Source organism: Quercus suber, unplaced genomic scaffold, assembly GCF_002906115.3.
Source record: "Quercus suber isolate HL8 unplaced genomic scaffold, Cork oak 2.0 scaffold_250, whole genome shotgun sequence".
Classification (NCBI taxonomy): Eukaryota; Viridiplantae; Streptophyta; class Magnoliopsida; order Fagales; family Fagaceae; genus Quercus; species Quercus suber.
The window spans coordinates 207,133-230,199 of NW_027069706.1; the positions used below are offsets into that span (position 1 = coordinate 207,133).

Below are 23,067 nucleotides of genomic sequence, written 5' to 3' on the forward strand. Positions count from 1 at the left end.
ATTGGAGCGTATTCAGAGGAAATTCTTGTGGGGATCTTCGGAGGAGTGTTTTAAACATTCTTTGGTGGCTTGGGAGAAGGTGTGTTCACCTCTAGAGATGGGTGGTTTGGAGGTTAGGAAGTTAGGTCACTTTAACCAAGCTCTACTAGGGAAATGGTTATGGAGGTTTGGCCAAGAAGGAACTAGTCTTTGGCGGAGGGTTATTGCCACCAAATATGGCGAGGATCAAGGGGGGTGGAATACTAAAGATTGTAGAAGGGCACACGGGTGCGGCCTTTGGCGTGGTATTAATGTCGGTTGGGCGAGGTTCTCCAAACACTTAGTTTTTGTGGTGGGTGATGGTTCCCGTATTCGTTTTTGGCATGATAGGTGGGTTGGGGATTTCACTCTTAAAATGCTCTATCCTCAGTTATTTGCGTGTTCTAGTGACAAGGAAGCCTATATTTCTGATTTGTTGGAGCATCAAGAGGATGGGAGTAGTAGATGTTGGAATGTGAGATTTTATAGGAATTTTCATGAGAGGGAATTTGAGGCTGCCTTCTCCTTCCTAGAACTCATTCAGTCTCGGATCCCACGAGGTTTTGGGTGGGATAGACCTCATTGGTGTCTTAATAGGAATGGTAAGTTTGATACTCGGTCCTTTTATCATAAGATCAGGGGTACAGATACTGCCTACTTCCCTTGGAAGGGGATTTGGAAAGTCAAGGTGCCTAAGAGGGTGGCTTTCTTCTTGTGGACCGCAGCACATGGCCGGATCCTTACCTTGGATAATATCCGGGGCCTCCCTTTGGTGAATAGGTGCTGTATGTGTTGCTGTTCAGCAGAATCTGTGGACCATCTTCTCATTCATTGTCCGGTAGCTTATGCTTTGTGGGTGCAAATGTTACAAGCTTTTGGGATTCAATGGGTTATGCCAGGTTCTGTGGTGAGTTTGGTGTCTTGTTGGAGTAATTGGTTGGGAAAATATGCTTCCGATGTATGGAATATGGTTCCTGGTTGTTTGATGTGGGTTGTTTGGTTGGAAAGAAACCGGCGCTCTTTTGAGAGTTTGGAGAGAACGCTTGATCAGTTACAAGCGATCAGCCGAAATACTCTTTTTGAATGGGCTAAGTGTTGGGGTTTTTCAAACTGTTCTTCTACTTTGGAGTTCTTTTCTACCCTTAGTAGTGCCTCTTAAGTTGCTTCTCTTATTCTGTTTTTAGTTGTTTTTGTTCGCTGTTTTTTGTGTTCACCATCATGAACACCTGTAATGGCTGTTTGCGTTCTTCTTGTTGAATAAAAGTCTTATTACTTATCAAAAAAAAAAGAAAGGTGAAGTCGCAGCCAGTCGTAGATGTACGCAGGCAATTGATTTGGTAATTGTCTTGATACTTCCTCTTGTGTTTTTCTTCAACTGAACTGGTCATTGTTTGTCAATTGTAGAGAGAGAGAAATTATCCCTTTAGTGATGCTGTCCAAATTAAAGATATCAGTTCTCTTTCTTTTCATCTTTCAATAATCATGCATGACATTGCTTTCATAATGTATCACCTAAAATTTACATTGGTCTCGGAAAGTAAATGGTTCAGTTTGGTCAGTGGTCCTTGGACCAATGGCATCTCCTCCACTCACATACAAGGGATGGAGCATGAAGTGGTGAGTTTAATCCCACATGATTTAGTCATATCTACCTATTATATAACACAAAGAAAGTGAATAGTTAGTTTTAGTGGCAGAACCAAAATAAGAGAAACAAGAAGCTGTTCATGCTACATCAAACATCTCCATTCCATTATGCAACATTTAGGGAAACATGGAAAACTTCTTTCTTATTGCTTTTTATGCTTGAACTTTGAAGTTTTGTCTGTAATTTGTGTAGTAGAGAGCTCACTTGTCAAACTAAAAAAACTTAGAAGAACATTATATCTTTATTTTTTGTTCGATGGCACAACCTCTGTCCTTTTTGAACACCTAAACTGATATTAATAATGTATGGATGATCTTTGGTGCTTCATCAGTCTATATCTTACACTGGCTTCTTTTATAACTTTTCTTTTTTTGTGTTATGTTTCTTTATTTATTTTATGGTTTTATGTCATCTGTAAAGTGTTGCTTTTCCTCAATGATACTGTGATTTTTGTTTGTTATTTCAATTTCATTAATTTTGGTGAAATTATGCCATACTGTTGTAATTTATTTGCTTGATAAGAATTCTTTTACACCATTGATTGGCTAGAGGAAACCAGCCCCCCTCCCCCCTTTCTCCTTTTACAAGGATTTAAATCTGCAACAAATTATTTGTAGGTGTGGATCGCATGATCATAACTTATATGCTCTTGACTACAAAAATCGTTGCTGTGTTTATAAGCTTTCATGTGGTGGGAGTATTTTTGGCTCGCCTGTAATTGATGAGGTGAATCTTATTTAGTTTTGCTCCACAAAGCATGCTTGATCAACTGGCAAAAATTTACATTTTGGTTTGAATTACCTTGTTATTTTCATTTTGATTGTGATATGTTTTCTTGCTATTTAGCATATAGTCTTATTTCTAATATATTTGTTTCTAATCTTTGCACCTATTGCATCCAATATGATAGTCACCATCTTTTTTGTATTTAGCATTTTCCCCCAAGTTGTAATACATCGTGGAAATGGTATCTGGGATTGGTAATGGAAACTTTTTCTATGAAGTGCATTTTATTGAAATAACTCATAATGGGTTTCAAATATGGGCAAGAATGGCCAAATAACACTATTTGGCGAAATATTTAGCAATCTATCACAGTTCACGAAATATTTAGCAATCTACCACTGTTTTGTAACTTGACTTCATGGACGTTTATCCCTATCTTACACCCCAAAATATCCGCAAGGGCATTTATCCCCATAAGTCATGATAAATTGGATCACTTATCAAAAAAGTCATGATGAATTGGATCGCAAAAATGTATTGTAAAGAATTTAACACAGAATGAAACAAGTCTAAGATACAAACACACAAGCCATACAACCAATCACTATCTATTTCAGTTTAAATAACCATCAAAGTAGTATGCATGTAATGGAGACATTTGATCAAGAAATTTTTTCTTAAAACTTTTAATACTATAACCTAGGAGGCAAAGAAGTTTCTAGGATGCACAACATTTTGAGATGATAATAGATAAATCTGATTAATTTATCAAATAGCAATAACATCAGATTTCATCAAATTTAAAACCCACAAGAAATTGAAAAAAAAAAAAAAAATCGCTGTATTCAATTAGACAAAGGTTCTAAACAAGTGAGAGAGGGGTTTTGTACCTGCTGATGTCAAAATTGATCAACAACTCCGTATATGCAGATCCCCAAGCTCTTGATGCTAACAACTTTGAGTTCTGCCTTGATTTGATACGAGCTTCACTTTGTTCAGGATAGGGCTGATATGGGTTTCTGGTGAAGCAGTGTTAGGCACAGTGGGTGGGCTGAGTGAAGGGAGAGTTGGTGAAGGAGAGAGGATGAGTGGGTTTTCCGGTGAGAGAAGGAAGCTTTGGGGAAGGAGAGGGAGAATGAGTCTGTGAAAACAGTTTTTACTTACAGTAGAACTCGAGTTTAGTGATAGCGAGTTCCACTGAACACATAACTTGAGTTTCATAAACTTGAGTTCCATGTGGACTTTTTAATTAAAAAATGCCAAATCAGCAGGTGCCACCGTGGCACAGTTCTAAGAAATTCGATTTTTGGGAATTTGGGTTACATGTGAAACTCGAGTTCCATGAACTCGAGTTACAAAAGGTGGTAGATTGCTATATATTTCGCCTAAACATGCTATTTGGCCATTTTTATGCTGCTGCATAAGAAACAACTCAAGATGTTTTTTGGCTTAACATTGGATTTGCTTTTAAATGAAACTTCATAAAGTATATTGTTACAGTAGCATGATTTTACAAAAAGGAACAATTATAAAAGGTTGTTTGTTGTACTGGTTTGAGTACTGTAGCAATTGAGGTAATAAGTTGTAATGGGTTCTATAAACATAGTTCTCTTTTTTTGAGAAGGGGGGGGGGGGGGGGGGAGGGGGGGGGGGGGTGGGAGGAATGATTAGTTTCTCCTAGTTGATGTTTTGAATATCTTTTCATGATCATGTGCCTTTGTGGTACAACTGTACAACTAGAGAGAAATATTATAAATAATGGGAAATGTTTCTATGATCATCACTTGATTTAGAGTCTGATCTTTTTTCCAAATTGCTTATCATCATGATAATAATCATTATCATATTATTGGTTTCTTGGCTTTGAGAAACTAAAGTTGTTGCCATCTGTGTTATTTTAACCCCAGTCTCTATTTAACACATGTTGTTAAGAGGGTCAAAACAAAAGCTTTAACTAATTTGGAGATTGTTGATCTATCTTCTGTCTTACTGATTTAATATCTAATTAATTTTTCATATAGGTGCATGACACACTTTATGTGGCTTCTACTAGTGGTCGTATGACAGCTATATCAATTATGGTATGACAGATTTCAATTTTATCAGTTTATGAAGATAGAATTAATTTCCCAATGGATCAAATTCAGGAAATTCTTGAGTGGTTCAAGAATGGGGATTGGATTTGTGGCTTTTGATTGCGGTTCTTGTGCTTGAAATGGAGTCACTTCATGCCAATTTAGATTTTTTTTCCCCTACATTTTTTTAAAAAAGGGATCTGTATTGTGAGGAAGAAACACTATTTTTTCAAAACCTATGAACAAAGAATTTGTAGAGTAGGTGCGGCAAGAACTTCTGTTACATTTACCGTTGTTCTTGCATGATTGTTTCATCCTTCTAAATGGTCCTTCACCATTCATCTCCGCATTTGAAATTGGCATTATCTATTTGCCACTGATTGCTTATACAACCATTTCTTTAATGTGAAAGGAATATAGCATTTCATTAAATAAAAGAGAAATATTAAAGATGAGGAGCATAAGGTGTTCAACCTAGAGCAGAAGCAGAATAAAACATAAAAGAGACAAACCAATACTCCCAACTAAATCACACTGGATCTTTTGCTGTAATTTTTTAGGGGACAACTTAAATATATGTATACCTTTGTATGTTCCACGTATTATACTTTTCTTGTTTTTCTACTTGTTATATCCCTTTGTAGGTGAAACTCCCTTCATTATTTGAATTTTTTAAAGTCGCTTGATGACTTATGCTACTCTTCACAAATGTAGATTTTACAATTTAATACTTTGTGGCTGAAAGAGTTAGAAGTGCCAGTGTTTGGGTCTCCCACCATCAATTCTCTGAATGGAAATGGTATGAATTTGTTCATTTAATAATTTTATATGTATTTCCTCTTTGTGATCTTTGAAAGTTCGTTCCTGAAAATATATTTGTATTATTAGATCATTATGTTTTATATATTTGTATAATACTTTTCTGCTGTTTTCTACTGCAGTTATTTGTTGTTTGGTGGATGGGCATGTTATCTCTTTGGACTCAAGGGGATCCATTGTCTGGAAGGTGCAATTTCATTATGTTGCATAATAGTTAAAATCTATGTGACTTATACTATTATCCATATAATAACTATGTTTGAATGATTGCTTAATCCACCAGTTTTTCTTTACCCTTTGTGACGTGCTAGATTAAGTGATCTGCCACGTGCTTAATGGGCTTTTGGGTAGGAAAAATTATAATATGGGGAGTTTGTCATGGTGAAGGAAAGGGCTTTAGAATTTTGAGAGATAAGAAGGGCTTAATTATGGGTTCCAAAAGAAATAAAAAAGAGAGTGTGATTGTTCCAGGGTTGTGAACAGTACCAGTGTACATTGAAGAAGAAGACGAAGAGAGCACACACCTCAGCGTTCAAAACTCAATATTCCATTATCAAAGTCTGAATTTTTTGAAATGAAGTATATATAAACTCATTGACTCATAACCTATCAGAACTAGGAACTATATTTTGACTAGTAAACCAAAAAAAAAAAGAAAAAAAAAAAAAGAGGAATAAGTTGGACTCAGGAAAAATATATATATTCAAGATAGCTAGGGACTCCTAGAAAGTTCTACGATGAAAACCTAATTTTAAAATTTGTATTACAATTTTAATCCTAAACTCCTAATGCAATTTCCTTCAACACCATATAAAATGCATCTTAATCTGTTGCTACATGTGAGTTGCACACAAGAAAAAATTTCAAGTTTCCAAAACTGAAAACTGGTTGTAAAGAAGGTTTTTGATGTTAAGAAATTATAGTAAATACAGAATGTTGGCGCACTCAATATAGACATTTCATACATATATATATATATATATATTTTAGGCTTTTTGCCTATTTCAGTTTGTTCCTCTCGAAAGGTGGGGTTAATCATTTATTTATAAAAATGGGATCATCCGGGGGTCTGACCTTGGCAGTTCTTTTGCTGTTATTATTTTGATAATTCAATCATTACAACTTACAAATGGGGGAGGGGAGATGCAAACCATGGTAATCATTATTAAGGAGGTTAAGCAATGCTATTGAGTTACGAGGCTCTTGCTCTCTTTTGTGTTTGTCTAGAAAAATCTAGAACACTTCAATTATAGAAACAAATTTCTAAGATGTGCTATTTTAATTGCTATCATCTTTATGTGGTATCAATGATCAACATTGCAACATTTGCACATTAGGCGCACTGCAAATCTTTGAGTTAAAGTGAATTTATTTCTTATTAATACCTTTCAAATATAAATAAAAGGTGGTAATGGAGGACCATGGTTGCAACAATTAAAAACATATAAAAGGCGTCCAAAACTAATTATAATACCCAAGCATTAATTTGGAACATGTTGGATGATGCCAAGTGTATGTGGGAGTTTGAATAAGCTTGCTAGTAGATTATGAGTTTTATTTTATTATGTTTGGGAATTAAATAGCTGTGGTTAGATTTCTTATAATTATATTCATTTTTAAGTTGGGAAATATTCTAATTATTTGGTTTCCAGGCATCCGCTATAGTAATGGTCCATTGGATCTTATTTTGGTTTTATTTGAGTTCTGTTATTTAGTTTGGGCTCAGAGTAAAAGCCCAAGGGGTCCAACTTTTGTTAAGGTTTCAAGAAGTCCAAGTTCTACTAAAAATAGGTTTTAGTAAATGTATTTAAAGGGATTTTCAATAGAGAATATTTTTTTGTAAATTTTTAGAAGTTTTAAATCTTTGTTTGGGGTTTGTGTGATGCGACCTTCTTCATGGTGTGGTGCCTAGTCCTGGAAGCTTGTCTTCTTCTGTTTTTTTTTTCCCCCCATTAACTTCCAGCAACTTGAAACCTTGCAACCACACATTGATTTGTTACTTTTGAAACCCTAAAATCCAAAATTTCATAACTATAGATCAGTAGTAATCAATGGTCAACGCAGTCTATCCCTTACACAGTGTCTTTTAGTAGTTACTTGTTAAATGTGATCTTTTGATCTAAAGATATGTAAGTTTAATTTTCTGCCTCACTTTTACATTGTTGTAACGTGCATGATTGGGATTTTATAGGATCTTTTAAGTTTTAACCCTTTTTCTAACCAATGACTTCCTTCTCCAGTATAGAACTGCTGGTCCAATATTTGCTGGACCCTGCATTTCTGCTGCTCTTCCTTCTCAGGTATTACCACTTTTTTTCCAAGAAATTAAGGGTTATTAGTATTATTGCACTTCCCACATGCCTACTTTTAATGAAAATGTAGTATTTATTACTATCCCACTTCCTGCGTGCCCTACTTTATAAGAAAATGTACATTGATGATGATATTATTATTATCCCCCCTCTGCATGCCCTACTTTTTTTTTACACAAAAATGTACATTGAGGTAGACATTGGTTGTATTGTCAATACATTTTGGCATGAGGAATACACCTAATGATGATTCCATACTGTTTAAAGTACGAGACTATCTCTTGTATAATAGTGCTGATATGTCCTAGACATGTAGCTTGGGAGATTCTCTTTCTATAGTACTTTGATATGTGTTGTCAATGAGCTTAAGCTCAAATGAAATTTCATCAAGAACTGGATGGAGGATTATGTCTTGGGTTTGAACTTATTAGCTGCTTGTGTTACTTATCAATAATAAGTAAAAAAAAGTGTTAAATATCTGTTGGTGTAAAAAAAAAAAAAAAAAGGTATAATGTTTGAGCATGTCTTAATATTTTAATATTATTCTCTAAAGAAACTCTTGTAATAATAATAATTTGGTATGAGTAGTTTCAGCACGTAACACACCTCATCCCCCCACCCCCCCCCCCCACCCACACACGCGCGCATAAATTTATCTCGGACCATAGTGATGAGAAAATCTTTTGCATACTTATATATTGTCTTATTTTGTTTATTATTCTACAGGTGCTTATATGTTCCAGAAATGGAAGTATTTATTCACTTGAACTGGTAAGTTCCAGCAATTATCCCGACCAAAAATGTGTTCATGATAATTTTTTTTTTATTGGTTATCTACACAACCTCCCAGTGGTCTGTCTTGAACATCTCATTATTTTGGAGAAGTGTCATTTGAGCTAGAGCTCAATGGCACAAAAATTTGAAGATAAATAGTTTGGTCTTCTGTAATTTCTGATTACAGAGAATCTCACCTCATGCTTGAACCAAGAGCTTGATCTCTCCATGACTAGTGACCTTGATGTTTGTTCTCACATTCATGAGTATTAGTGCAAAGGCTTGATGATCATTATTATCCAATAGATGTTAAGGATTTTATACTCTTCAATTGTTTCTATTTTAAGCAAAATCTTCACATCCCATTTTACCCAGTAAATCAGTTCATTTGGACATCTTTCACAAGTTGGACCCATGTCTTCACATCCCGCTTTACCCAATAAAAACTTTTTCTGTTTTAAAAAAGTGGAAAAGATTTGTTGTTTCCAGCTTGTTTTCCATTGACTTGTTTTTCGGTCATACCAAATACCAAAATATAGTGTTTTCTGCCAAAACAAATGGAGTGTAATACACCAGCTCTTTGTAGGTGGACACCAGATGGTTAGAATAAGAATCTATTGCTTGACTAAATAAGATATTTAAATAATAGAAACTTGTGGCATAAATCTCAATTTCATTTTTTAAGATGTACAACCATATGTCAAACTACTCATTCAATTAACCTCAATTGTTGGCTATTGCTGCTGGAATTCATTCCAGGAAAAGGGAGAACTACTGTGGGAATACAATATTGGAGATCCAATTACTGCATCTGCTTATGTTGATGAGCACTTACAGTTGATATCTGATCCTTCCTGTTCATCTGACAGGTAAGAGAAAATGCACATATCAAAGAAAATCTGAACATACAAATGGTCATTTATAATTTTACCTTGATGTTTCCAGGTTAATTTGTGTCTGTTCCAGCTCTGGAAGTGTATGTTTGCTTCGAGTTAACTTGGAGATCAACAGAGAGACGAGTCAACTAGGAATAGATGTGCAGGAATTCACTAGGTTGGACCTCCAGGGAGACATATTCTCTTCACCTGTAATGATTGGTGGCAGAATTTTTGTTGGTTGCAGGGATGATTATGTGCACTGCATTGTTGTTGAAATTCAAAGTCTATTGCAATCATAGAGCTTATTTGTGTGGCTTTCACTATCCAAACCATCGTCATATTCATCATTAAGCCATAAGAATCTAACTTAATTCAGGTTTTAGCTTTGCAAGGTCTCTAAAGGGGACATAACATAAAGAATCTAGGTTGACCCCCACTTGATTTTTTTTTAGAAACGAATTATATATTAGAGAAGGGAGGCAAAATCGAGAGGAACTATCCCATCTGATTCACAAGAACCCAAAACAGTGGGAAATAGAAGAGATGGGGATGGTTCCATGAGGAGGCCCAACTAGCGAGCAAGTGTGCTGCAGAGTTGGGTTTGATAGTACCATATATATATATATATATATATATATATATGTGCTGATTACTGCATCCCTCCTTAAACCCGTGCTGATTACCTCCCTTAAAACCCGTAGTCACTGTCCAAATCAAATGATAGATGGACACTATTAGGTATTCTCGTCAACAACATTTCAATCCTAGATTAGGCTTATAGTAGTTGAAACTGAAAAAGGTAGTTAGTGTCCTAGGAAAACTGTAACAGCAGACCAGCCCAAAGATGGCATGTAAAATTAACTCCAAAAATCAATTTTGGAAAATTTCCAGATTTAATCTCCTATGCGCCAGGCTTTTTAATCTCCTATATGTCAGGCTACTATATCCCAAGTTTGGTGTCAAAATTCTACTACTAAGTCAATTATAAAGAGTTTAATTTAGTGATGTGAGATTGTATTCTACAGCAAACAACCCTTTGTTTGGTTACCCTTTGACACCTCAAATGACAACAAAAACTTGTGAGATTTCACAAATATTCAGTACCATATGAGTGAGTAGTTAACTTAGGACCTCAAAATTCTGTCTCAATTTCAGCCTAAATTATCAACCTGTCTTCTTTCCTCAAAAGTTTGCCTATTTATGGAAGTACTGAACTATGTCTTGAAAAGTAACTCTGGTTGTGAAAAGTTAATCCAGGTTAATCTGTCAGTGGAGGATACTATTTAATAAATAGTTTAAACTTTTCACGAATAGTGACATTTTGCAGGCTTTGTTGTTCCTTCTTTTCTTTCTTTTTTCTATCTTCTTCTGTCCTTATTATGTCTTCTTGTAATTATAAGGTTTTGCCGTTTCTTTCTTTCTTTTTTTTTGTATCTTCTTTTGTTCTTATTCTGTCTTCTTGCAATGATTCTTTCTATTCTTCTTCTGTCCTCATTTTGTCCGTAGGTGCCTATCTTTCTTGTTACTATCATCTTTCTTTTATTTGTCCTTTTGTGGAGTCTTCAGTTGTATGTATATATGCATTAATTACTGCATCCCTCCCTTAAAACCCATAGTTACTGTCCAAATCAAATGATAGAGTGACACAAATAGGTATTCTAGTCAACAACATTTCAATCCTAGATTAGGCTTATAGTAGTTGAAACTTAAAAAGTTAATAGGTCTCCTAGAAAAACTGTAACAGCAGACCAACCAAAGATGGCATGCAAAATTAACTCCAAAAATTCATATTTGGCAAATTTCCAGATTTAATCTTCTATATGTCAAGCTACTGTACCCAAATTTGGTGTCAAAATTTTACTACTAAGTAAATTATAAAAAGTTCAATTAGTGATGTCAGAATGTATTTTGCAGCAAACAACCTTTAATTGGTTACCCTTTGACACCTCAAATGACAACAAAAACTTGTGAGATTTCGCAAATTAAGATTCAGTACTATAGTTTGGCTCTCTAAAATTTTCATTCTAAAAAACAAGATTAGTGTTAAGTTGTAGGAACTTCTATCCAGACGTATATAGTTAACATTCTTAACCATTATAAATCAACTTTTCAATGATAAAGAGTATATTTGAAAAAGTAAAGGATCATCCAATTGATGTCATTGTCATTGGTTTGATTGTCAATCGTAGCACTGGAGGAGACGGGCCCTGGCCCCCTAATTTTTGAAAAATCCGTCTCCCTCTAATTTTTTAAAAATAAAAAAAAAGATTTTAGATATAAAATTAAGTATTGCCTTAGATTTTTATTTTATATCTACATGTATATAAATGAAAAATGCATCATCTTTGTTTCCCTTATTACTCTCGAAACAAATATAGCCATTAAATCTAAGTGTACATGTATTTATGATTTTTCTTTAAAATATATAATTTTATATAAATGATCAATACAATGTTTTCTTTAAAGCATAAATAAGATATATGATTATAAAGATAAATAAGTAAAACTTTTTAATAGTTTAAAAACCGACTAGATAAAATTTTTTATTTTAAGTTATGTAAAGATTAACTTTTATTTATTTATTTTTGAGAATCATGTAAAAACTAATCTAGGTAAATATTTTTCTTATATATAAGAAGATAATATATGTTAAATCATGTTACAAATATACTTTATGTATTGCTACTATTTATATGATCAATAGTTTATTCTTTAAATTCAAACAGTTTTGACTCGATCACTTAATCTTTTTAAAAAGGGGATGATAATTGAACTAGCATGAAATTGGTCTGATACATTTAATTAGTTGAAATCTCTTTAAAATTAGATAATGTTAGAAATAAAATTTGATTAGGCAACGAAAAGTTTACTGGAAATGTGTAAATCTTGGAGTGTGTAAAGATGTATATTCATGGAGATTTATATTCATAATTGTGTTCATTATTACATTCTTATATTTTAAACTCAAGAGACATTATGTATATGAGATTATTTTACTAGATCAACTTAAAATTGTGGATAATCACTTAGGCTGCGTTTGAATCGGGTGAAAAGCATTTCCGGAAATGCTTTTCAATATTTACTGGTGTTTGGTTGCGCACGGAAAATCAATTTTCGGAAATTAATTTTTGTTGACCAGTGGTCAAGGCTGAAAATGAATTCAGCTTCTATTTTCACTTCAAATCTTATTTTCCAGAAAACTGAGAATCAGAGAGCACGAAGGGAGAGAGGGAGAAAGAAAGAGAGAGCCCAGCGCCATCGCTGACCAAGCCCAGCGCCTATCGCCGACGGCTACGAACCCACGAACTGTTGATCCAAGTCAAAAGACCATCGTCGGTGACCACGAACCCACGAACCCAGTCCCCATTGCCTCACCGCAACGAGCAGATCCAGTCGCACCTTCGATCGCACCGCACCGCGCCGTCGATCGTCGATCTCCTTCGAACCCAGAACCCAGCGCTCTTCGCACTGGCGAGTCGCACCGCGCCACGCCGTCGATCGTCGTCTTCCTCGATCGCTTCCTCTTCCTCGATCTCTCCGTTTTTTTTTTTTTTTTTTTTTTTTTTTTTTTTTTGATTTTTAAGTTTGATTGTTGTTGTTTTTTTTTTTTTTGATGAACTGATTGTTGTTGTTGAACCCAGTGCTCTTCGCACTGGCGAGTCGCATCGCGCCGCGCCGTCGATCGTCGAGCGCCATCGTTGATCGTCGTCTTCCTCGGTCGCTTCCTCTTCCTCGATCTCTTTGTTTTTTTTTTTTTTAAAGTTTGATTGTTGTTGTTGTTGTTTTTTTTTTTTTTTTTTGATGAACTGATTGTTGTTGTTGTTGTTGCTGGAATTTGCTGTTGTTGTTGTGTTATTGTTGCCGGAATTTGTGAAAAAATTTAAGAAAATAGCATTTTCCTAATAGAACCAAACACATGAAAATATTTCCACAACAATTTTCATAATACAACCAAACACTTAAAAATATTTTCTTTTTCCAAAAAATAGCATTTCCGGAAAATAAGTATTTTCCGGAAAATATTTTACGGGAACCAAACGGACCCTTAAATACAAGAGTTTATTGATATATATATATATATATAGTTTTTGTTCTCTTCTCACCTAGTTTTATATATTATCTCTTATTTCACAACATCTAATATTATTTGTTATTTTACCTTTTCTTCCTTCCAAATTTTTAANAGAACCCAGCGCTCTTCGCACTGGCGAGTCGCACCGCGCCACGCCGTCGATCGTCGTCTTCCTCGATCGCTTCCTCTTCCTCGATCTCTCCGTTTTTTTTTTTTTTTTTTTTTTTTTTTTTTTTTTGATTTTTAAGTTTGATTGTTGTTGTTTTTTTTTTTTTTGATGAACTGATTGTTGTTGTTGAACCCAGTGCTCTTCGCACTGGCGAGTCGCATCGCGCCGCGCCGTCGATCGTCGAGCGCCATCGTTGATCGTCGTCTTCCTCGGTCGCTTCCTCTTCCTCGATCTCTTTGTTTTTTTTTTTTTAAAGTTTGATTGTTTGTTGTTGTGTTGTTTTTTTTTTTTTTTGATGAACTGATTGTTGTTGTTGTTGTTGCTGGAATTTGCTGTTGTTGTTGTGTTATTGTTGCCGGAATTTGTGAAAAAATTTAAGAAAATAGCATTTTCCTAATAGAACCAAACACATGAAAATATTTCCACAACAATTTTCATAATACAACCAAACACTTAAAAATATTTTCTTTTTCCAAAAAATAGCATTTCCGGAAAATAAGTATTTTCCGGAAAATATTTTACGGGAACCAAACGGACCCTTAAATACAAGAGTTTATTGATATATATATATATATATATAGTTTTTGTTCTCTTCTCACCTAGTTTTATATATTATCTCTTATTTCACAACATCTAATATTATTTGTTATTTTACCTTTTCTTTCCTTCCAAATTTTTAACTTTAAAAAAAAAAAAAAATAAAAAAAAAAAAATAAAAAAAATAAAGAGGAAAGGGAAGGGAAGGTGCCGTAACAAACAAACCCGCTTTCCCAGCTCTTATTTCGTGTGTGTTTAGAATATGTCCACCGCTGAATTCAACCCATTCCCATCCACCACTTTGGTGGATCCGGAAGGAAAACACAGCTCTAACCTAAGACCAACAAAACTCTCACACGGAGAGAGAAGAAAATAAAAAAGTAGTGAGAGTTTCATATATATCCTTGTCATCTTCATCTTCATCTTCCATCTTCACTTTCAATGGAGGCTAGGAAAGAAGACGTTAGAATATACATAATCTCGTTTCTTTTCTTCTCCTGCATAGTTTGTGGAGGTGTCTTCCTCTCCATCTACCTTTTTCTCCCACAATCACAATCCTCATCTTGGTACCCAATCGCAGGACTAATTCTTGTTGGGGTCCCATGGCTCTTTTGGTTCTTGGCATATTTATATCGATGCATCAGACCCGGCCATGATGAATCCGAAATCAACGAGGGCGGTTGCAGTAATGGCAGACCAAGCCCACCCGCCGTCTCCGCCACCAGCGAGGAGGAGTGCCCGTTAGACTCTCCGAGTGGCGGTGGCGGGGAACGCCGTGTGCATTTCGGGGCGGTTGTTGTGTTGGGAAAAGAGGCAGATCAGGGTGTTGGACAAAGAGGACATGACATTGTTGTGACAGAGACCACTATTAATGTCGGTCAAGGTAACTCCGCAATGGATGAACATGAACGTCATCATGATGACGAGGTTTTGGTTGGATTTAGGGAGAGCGAAATGCCATTGTCTTTGAGAGTTTCTTCTTGATAATATAATGAATCAGGTACGTCAAAAAGTGCAAGTTATTGATATGTGTTCGCCATGGCTGTTGGTTTCTGCTTTTCTTTTTACAATCAAAGTCATGGGCAAGAAAAAAGCATGCTATAGAGAAATATTGGGCTACATCCATGGATGCCAGGAAAAAAAAAAAGTAAAAAAAAAAACATTGCAGTGAAAGGGACCAAAATGCCAAGGGAAATTTTTTTTTTTTATAGAAAGATAATTATGTGGGGGATGATTGGTTGGAGAATTTATTCTCCTATAACAGTGCCAATGGTGTTAGACACAATTCATTCCATGAAAAAGTTGATTCAAGTAATTTATGAAGCAATGGAAGAGAGAATAGAAATTTTGTTGTTGCAATATGTTTTTTTTTTTCTTTGAGTAGACATAGCACAAATTTAGTTTCTTTATCAAATTTATTTTTGAAATGTCTTCACAAGCAAGGGCTTGAGAGATCCAAAAGTGATATAAAACTATTTTCTCCATACAAACTATGGAAGTTGGCTTATAAGTCTCTTGTGAAAATTTTACCATTCTGCTGGTCTGCTACATTGGAAAAGACTAGAGGCCTCAGTTAAATTATCTAACCCTAGTACCGTACAATGTGATAAACAATTGTGACTAGCTAGGGATTGTAAATTAAGAACGCCCTGGAATTGCTGTGGCAGATAGATATTATAGCGTTTGGAGAGTAATACTAATACAAAATTTTTGCTTGGTTTATGTGTAACAATTTTAAATATATTTTTTAGTAATTCAATAATTGGGGAGAGGGTATTAGAATCTTAGATGTTTCCGTTCGTGTCATGCCCCGTATATATTCAACAAGTCTAGGCCTAGTATAGCCTAAGGCTATCAAACCTCAAGAGTCTAACTATTGTCTCCACAAATTTAGTAAGACCAAATTACCAACTATGAATAATGAGAGTCTCCCCATAAACGTAAATTTAGTTTTGAAAAGTGGGAAATGCATGTTTTTTTACTAGGAATTTACATTTTGGGTAGTCTTTTTTCATTCTCTCTAACAAATACACATTCAAGAAAAATTGAAAATTTTTCTATCATTCTTCTATTCTATACTTCCTTTAATTTTTATCCTGTCGCTTTCCATTCTCCCAACTAATCAGACTCTAAAAGAAACTTGACCGTCACATTGACAGAATTTCCACTCAGACTATATCTAAGGGAATTGACTTCAGTTCTTACTTTTGATTGAACACCATTAGTCAGAAAAAAGAAAATGAGAAAAAGGAATCACATGTTCAAGAAAAGAATGGAAGAAAATTAGAGGGGGAGAAGAAAAACAACAAATATAATGCTTTAATGCATACTTTAATACATTTTATTAAAATACAGTCACTTATCAATCATGGATAATAAGCGAGACATTATTACATTTTACTCATTTTATACCTTGATCAGAAGTAGCTATTAAGTTCTTTATCCTCTTAAAGAAATAGCTATTATGCTCTACCTCTTTTATATGTTATCCTCAAAAGTTGTCATTGTCCAATATTAATAGCTTCAGCTAAGGTTGCCGGTGGATCATCTGGGCATTTACACCAAGTGTTCTTACATACGCATTGACATTGTGAACAAGAAAATTTGCACTCTTCGTCTTTATGGCATCTCAGGATAACTACGTTCCTTGCTTCAGCTCGCTCTCTGCGCATCTGCATTTTTTTTACTTTACTTAAAATATGTACTACATTGCTAATTAAATTGAGAGAAAAAAAGCAAGTGATTTATTGAGAGAGAGAGAGAGAGAGAGAGAGAGAGAGAGAGAGTAACAAGATGCAAGAACTAGGAGCGCCACCAAGATAGCCAACTTGAAGGACGATTTCTCCATTAATTATGAGTTGATGGATTGACAGGATGGTAAGATATATTACTGGTTATGTTATTTTTCGCAATGGAACTACTTTGACTCTTCCACGCAATGTACATAGATATATATATATATATATATATGAAGCAGATAAATATAAATGGCAACAAAATCTTCGTACATGTGGATTTTTTGGATATTATCTTTATTAATTATATTTATATGATATTAAATTCATTTTTCTTATAGGTATAGTGGGTAAAGATTCAAGTGATAGTCAGTAATAATAACAATCTTTATGGTACCAAATGATTTGATTCGAACCGTACCTTATCTTTCTCCGTTATCCACTTAAAAAAAATTGCAGTGTGAAAAAAAAAAAAAAAAAAACTTTAATACATTTTATTAAAATACAGTCACTTATCAATCATGGATAATAAGCGAGACATTATTACATTTTACTCATTTTATACCTTGATCAGAAGTAGCTATTAAGTTCTTTATCCTCTTAAAGAAATAGCTATTATGCTCTACCTCTTTTATATGTTATCCTCAAAAGTTGTCATTGTCCAATATTAATAGCTTCAGCTAAGGTTGCCGGTGGATCATCTGGGCATTTACACCAAGTGTTCTTACATACGCATTGACATTGTGAACAAGAAAATTTGCACTCTTCGTCTTTATGGCATCTCAGGATAACTACGTTCCTTGCTTCAGCTCGCTCTCTGCGCATCTGCATTTTTTTTACTTTACTTAAAATATGTACTACATTGCTAATTAAATTGAGAGAAAAAAAGCAAGTGATTTATTGAGAGAGAGAGAGAGAGAGAGAGAGAGAGAGAGAGAGTAACAAGATGCAAGAACTAGGAGCGCCACCAAGATAGCCAACTTGAAGGACGATTTCTCCATTAATTATGAGTTGATGGATTGACAGGATGGTAAGATATATTACTGGTTATGTTATTTTTCGCAATGGAACTACTTTGACTCTTCCACGCAATGTACATAGATATATATATATATATATATATGAAGCAGATAAATATAAATGGCAACAAAATCTTCGTACATGTGGATTTTTTGGATATTATCTTTATTAATTATATTTATATGATATTAAATTCATTTTTCTTATAGGTATAGTGGGTAAAGATTCAAGTGATAGTCAGTAATAATAACAATCTTTATGGTACCAAATGATTTGATTCGAACCGTACCTTATCTTTCTCCGTTATCCACTTAAAAAAAATTGCAGTGTGAAAAAAAAAAAAAAAAAAGAGCATGATAAGCTACCACTCACACCCAGCAATAGCAAAATATATAATTGAGTAGGTGCAATTAAATTTATTAATTATTTTATATAAAAGTGTATGTGGAAAATTAAAGACGTTTAGAATGTTTCTAAATAGTTCTCGTTGGAACGAATATTGTAGACCCAGTTATGAGAAGTGAGAATTTTTTTAAAAGCAAATTACAACTTATTAATTTGTGATTTGGCTGAAATTTAATTTATTTACCTGTAATTTAAAATTTGACACTACATCTCTCTAAGATTTGACTAAAATTTAAGTTATTTACCTATGAATTGAAATCCCATGATGTAAATGTTTCGTTGGATTTTTTTTTTTGTTCTTATTTGATATTGTATTATTATTATTATTATTATTATTTTTTTTTGTGTTTTTTGGATGAAAGAGACAAAAAATGGAGCAAAATTATATATTTACCTATGTTTTTAACAAAATCGGATTACGAAACTCTAACTGAACTAACCACAGGTGGTAAAATGTCAAATTTCAAACCACAAGTAGGCAACTTAAATTTCGGCCAAACCACAAATGGGTAAGTTGTAATTTCTCCAAGATTATTTATGTTATATATCCATGTGATAAGTTTTATTTTATTTATTTATTTTTTTGGAGTTCCATCCATGTGATAAGTTGATATTAAAAAGGAAACGAAAAAAGAAAAGAAAAGAGGCCATTAAAGAGAATAGTCTAATAGGAGAGGAAGCTTGAGATAGTAGAAGCATTGGGGGTAAGCGAAGTGAAGGAATATGAGAAGTATCTTGGTCTTCCGGCGGTAGTTGGGAGAAATAAAAATGTGAGCCTCAATTTCATCAAAGAGAGAGTTTGGAATAAGCTTCAAGGTTGGAAGGAAAAGCTCCTTTCACAAGCGGGTAGGGAGGTGCTCCTAAAAGCGGTAGTTCAAGCTATACCCACCTTTGCGATGGGTTGCTTCAAACTCCTATCCGGGCTATTAAACGATATTGAGATGATGATTAGGAAATTTTGGTGGGGTCAACTGGGAAACCAACGCAAGATTCATTGGAAGAATTGAGAAACTTTGTGCAAACCAAAGGCGTTAGGGGGTATGGGCTTCAAGGATTTGGAAAAATTTAACGAGGCTATGCTCGCAAAACAAGTGTGGAGACTATTAGTAGATCACTCTTCCCTCTTTTACCGGGTCTTTAGTGCTAAGTAATTCTCAAATGGGTCAATGTTCGATGCAAAGGTAGCTTCGGGGTTGTATGCGTGGCAAAGCATTGTAAAGGCTAGTAAGCTTGTCAAATCGGGCTAGCTATGACGAGTTGGGAATGGCACAAAGATCAATATCTACAATGATAGGTGGTTGCCTGGGGAGGCTTCGGCTTGTGTTGTTTCACCAAAAATTGAGGAGGTGACAAATTGGTTAGTTGCAAATCTGCTAGAGCCAGAGGGAGGAGGTTGGAATGAGCAGCTTGTGGATGACCTCTTCGTGCCTTTTGAAGCCCAAAGAATTAAGAGCATCCCTTTGTGTGTTACAGACCAAGATGATTGCTTATCATGGCCACGGTGCAGGTCGAGTTCATACTCAGTCAAAACGGGATACTAGCTGCTGTGCGAAAATGAATTGAGCTCACGGCCTTCTAGTTCCGACTCTGGTGGGGTAAAAAGCTTCTGGAAGTTCATTTGGCACTTGAAGATTCCTAACAAGGTGAAGGTGTTCACTTGGCGGGCTTGCTCAAGAGCCTTTCCAACAAAAGTTAATCTAAAAAAAAGGATAGTGGTAGATACCTTCGTGTGTGACCAGTGCAGATGCTTGAATGAATATGAGGTCCATGCCATTTGGGATTGTGTGCAGGTCCGTGAGGTGTGGGAGCAATCATATGCTGATGTGAGGAACAAGTACTTGAACGTTGAGAGCATGACCTCGTGAGCATTATGAAGGTTGAAGGTAAAAACATGGAGGTGTTTGTGATGACGGCATGGCTTATCTGGCTGCGGAGAAACAAGTTACGCACAAATGAAGCTACTCAGCCATGTTCAAAGATCGCTTAGTCAGCCTCATCCTTGTTAACCGAGTTTTAGTAAGGAAAACAAGGGCGGGTTACAGAGAAACATGCTGGCCTGGTGCAATGGCAGCCTCCGGCGGAGAATTCCATTAAAGCAAATTTTGACGGGGTGGTATTCGGGGAGGAGCAGGAAGCCGGTATTGGTGTGGTGATCTGAGACAATGAAGGGCAGGTTTTGGTGGCTTTGTCAGAAAAGGTTAGGCTGCTAGCAACAATGGAGGTCCTCAAGATGATGGTGGCATGAAGAGCGGCTATGTTTGCAAGGGAACTTGGTTTTAGTCGAGTCTGTTTTGAAGGGATGCGGAGTTAGTGGTGAAATGCTTGCAGTCGAGGTTGGTATCAAATGCGTTGACAGGTCACTTAGTAAAAGACTTTATGTCTATAACGGGGTACTTTCAATCCTCCTCTATCATCCATGTAAGGTGGCAGGGCAATAATGTAGCCCATGCTTTAGCTAGGGATGCTAGGTTTTCATTTCCTTTAAGAGTTTGGATGGAGAAAGTGCCTCCAAATATTTTCAAGTTTGTTGTAAAGATTTGCAGTAGTAAATGATTTTCCCTTCCTGAGTAGGGAGGTTTCTCCAAAAAAAAAAAAAAAAGAAAAAAAAAAAAAAAGAGAATAGTCTAATGGAGGGACATTTTTTCCAATAATCAATATCTATATATCTATAATATATGGGTCCTAATAATGAATGCTAAAAAAAAAAAAAAAAACATTGGGGTGTCTAAATCACTCCAATTGCAAATTTTAACCACCAAATGCAAAAATAGTAACTATTTCTATCCTTTCATCTCTATTCTCCCAACCAAACGAACCTTAAGGGAAATTTGAGGAATATGAGTAGATGAGAATAGTAGCTCAACTCTATCACCAAAGTTGATCTAGTTAATAATGAGAAATTATTCTATACATCCGGTAAGACTCACATACAAGACCTATCTTTATGTATACAATAAGTTGGGGTACAAAAATTGCCACAACTTGACATACATGCAAGTGAGAAAGTCGTGATGCTAGATGAATTGGTATGTATAGTAGACTAGGGGTACAAAATAATTTCACTTTATCTACAAGATTATTTATGTAATATATCCATGTGAGAAGTTGATTTTTATTTAAAGGGAAATGTTAACAAATGTTCCAAAGGTATTGGTTTAGAAATTATTTTTAAAAATATTTTTATGGAAAAATAATAAAGTAATTAATTTTTCTAATAGCTTTTTATATTTCCTCTAAAAGTGGGGTTAAAATTTTCTAATATGATTTATTAACAATTGTCCTCAGGATACCCGTTTACATGATTCTTATTTAAAATACCATTAAAGAGTCTCAATGGCCATTTAATGAGGGGAAATGCTTCCCATTTTATACATCAACGATGCCTAATGGTCATCCCATTCTATAATATATTGGATATGAGTGCCAATTATTTGCGTTACATCTTAGTCACAATCCCAGTAACAACAAATTAAAAAAAAAAAAAAAAACCAAAAATTAATATGAGAAGACATATGTACAAGGTAAGGGTGTTATAAATTTGTTCTTATTTGTAATGTTGTTGTTCTAATGCTCAATTTAGTAACAATAATAATAATAATAATTATTATTAAAAAACACTATCCAACCCAACTCAACTTGATCCACGTGGGTTAGGTTGGGTTGGACTCCTGTGATGGGTTAGATTTTTTTTAACCCACTATGATAAGTTGGATTATAAAAGCTTTTCAACTCGACCCAACCCGATTCATGCACACTCCAATATAAGGTGACCTAGCAAATCCATATAACGAACACAACCGAGAAATCCAATTGTTCCAAACAATTAAATAACAATTCCGCTGGTTCTTTGATAAAAACACCTTTTTATTTTCTTCAAATAATTAAAAGAGAAAAACCTTTTTTTTTTTTTTTTAATTATCATAACCCAAATCTGTGAATAAGAAAAAGATAAGAATCATATTGTAAGAACTCACGGCTAAGAGTCTCGTTGCACAAATGCAAGCCCACATCCACTCAAAGATTGGTTTTAAATTCATGACAGTTAAGGAGAAAGAAGCTTCAGGACTCTGTCGATGCCAGAGTTGGAGATGTTAGCGGTCATGGTTGATGTTAAGTGAAAATTTTATTTTATTTTATTAATATGTTGTGACTTATTGTGATTAGGATTTGACTCAAATAATTGAGCTAACTTGTCAATATATTTTGAATGTGAGGGGATCGTTAGGCACTGTTGATGTGGTCCTTCGAGTGCATTGAATAATTTCTTGTGGTGCACAACCACGCCTGAGAAAATTTCCATTAAGACTATCCAAGGAATGGACTTCAGTTCTTATTTTCGATGGAACACTACTATTAGTTAGAAAAACAAAAAAATAACAAAGCAAAACCAAAAGGTATCACACATGCAACTGCAAGAAAGGAATAGAAGAAAATTAGAGGGGAGAAGAACAGCAACAAATTTAAAGCTTTCAATTTATACATCATTGCCCTCAATCGTGGATAATAGCTTCAGCTAATTATAAGGATGCTGGTGGCTCATTCGGGCATTTACACCAAGTGTTCTTACATAAGCATTGACAACGATGACAAGTATATTTGCAGTCGACATCTTCATTGCATCTTAGCATAACTACGTTCCTTGCTTCAGCTCCCATCTCTGCATCTGCAGGTTTTTTTTAAAAAAAAATTTGTTACTTCAAATAAATTTGAGAGAAATACATGTAATTTATTTATTAAGAGAGAGAGAGAGAGAGAGGGAGAGAGAGACTAACAAGATGCAAAAACTAGGAGTGCCACTAAGAGCCAACTTGAAGGAAACTCCATTACTGATGAGTTAATACATTGGCAGGATAGCTCAGATATAGTACTAATTATGTTA

The 23,067-nt window shown here is 34.8% G+C and overlaps 2 protein-coding genes across 2 annotated transcripts in view; both read left to right on the forward strand.

The window, feature by feature from the left end:
• The window catches only part of LOC112000447 (uncharacterized), a 16,969-nt gene extending 7,390 nt beyond the window's left edge, over positions 1-9,579 (forward strand). Inside the window, exons 3-12 of the mRNA XM_065780886.1 lie at positions 370-925; positions 1,312-1,355; positions 2,284-2,392; positions 4,414-4,473; positions 5,182-5,266; positions 5,409-5,473; positions 7,527-7,586; positions 8,325-8,369; positions 9,132-9,241; positions 9,318-9,579. Of these exons, the coding sequence (XP_065636958.1) occupies positions 370-925; positions 1,312-1,355; positions 2,284-2,392; positions 4,414-4,473; positions 5,182-5,266; positions 5,409-5,473; positions 7,527-7,586; positions 8,325-8,369; positions 9,132-9,241; positions 9,318-9,549 (1,366 nt within the window). The 3' untranslated portion in view covers positions 9,550-9,579. The remainder of the gene's footprint in view (positions 1-369; positions 926-1,311; positions 1,356-2,283; positions 2,393-4,413; positions 4,474-5,181; positions 5,267-5,408; positions 5,474-7,526; positions 7,587-8,324; positions 8,370-9,131; positions 9,242-9,317) is intronic.
• A 4,890-nt stretch (positions 9,580-14,469) lies between these two features.
• On the forward strand, positions 14,470-15,012 carry LOC111997530 (uncharacterized). Its single transcript, XM_024029656.2, has one exon. The coding sequence runs from the start codon at positions 14,470-14,472 to the stop codon at positions 15,010-15,012; it is 543 nt and encodes a 180-aa protein (XP_023885424.1).
• The last annotated feature ends 8,055 nt before the right edge of the window (positions 15,013-23,067 follow it).

What these genes read in the sequence shown, in the direction of transcription:
- LOC111997530 (XM_024029656.2), top strand. Translation starts at nt 14,470, where the DNA reads ATGGAGGCTAGGAAAGAAGACGTTAGAATATACATAATCTCGTTTCTT.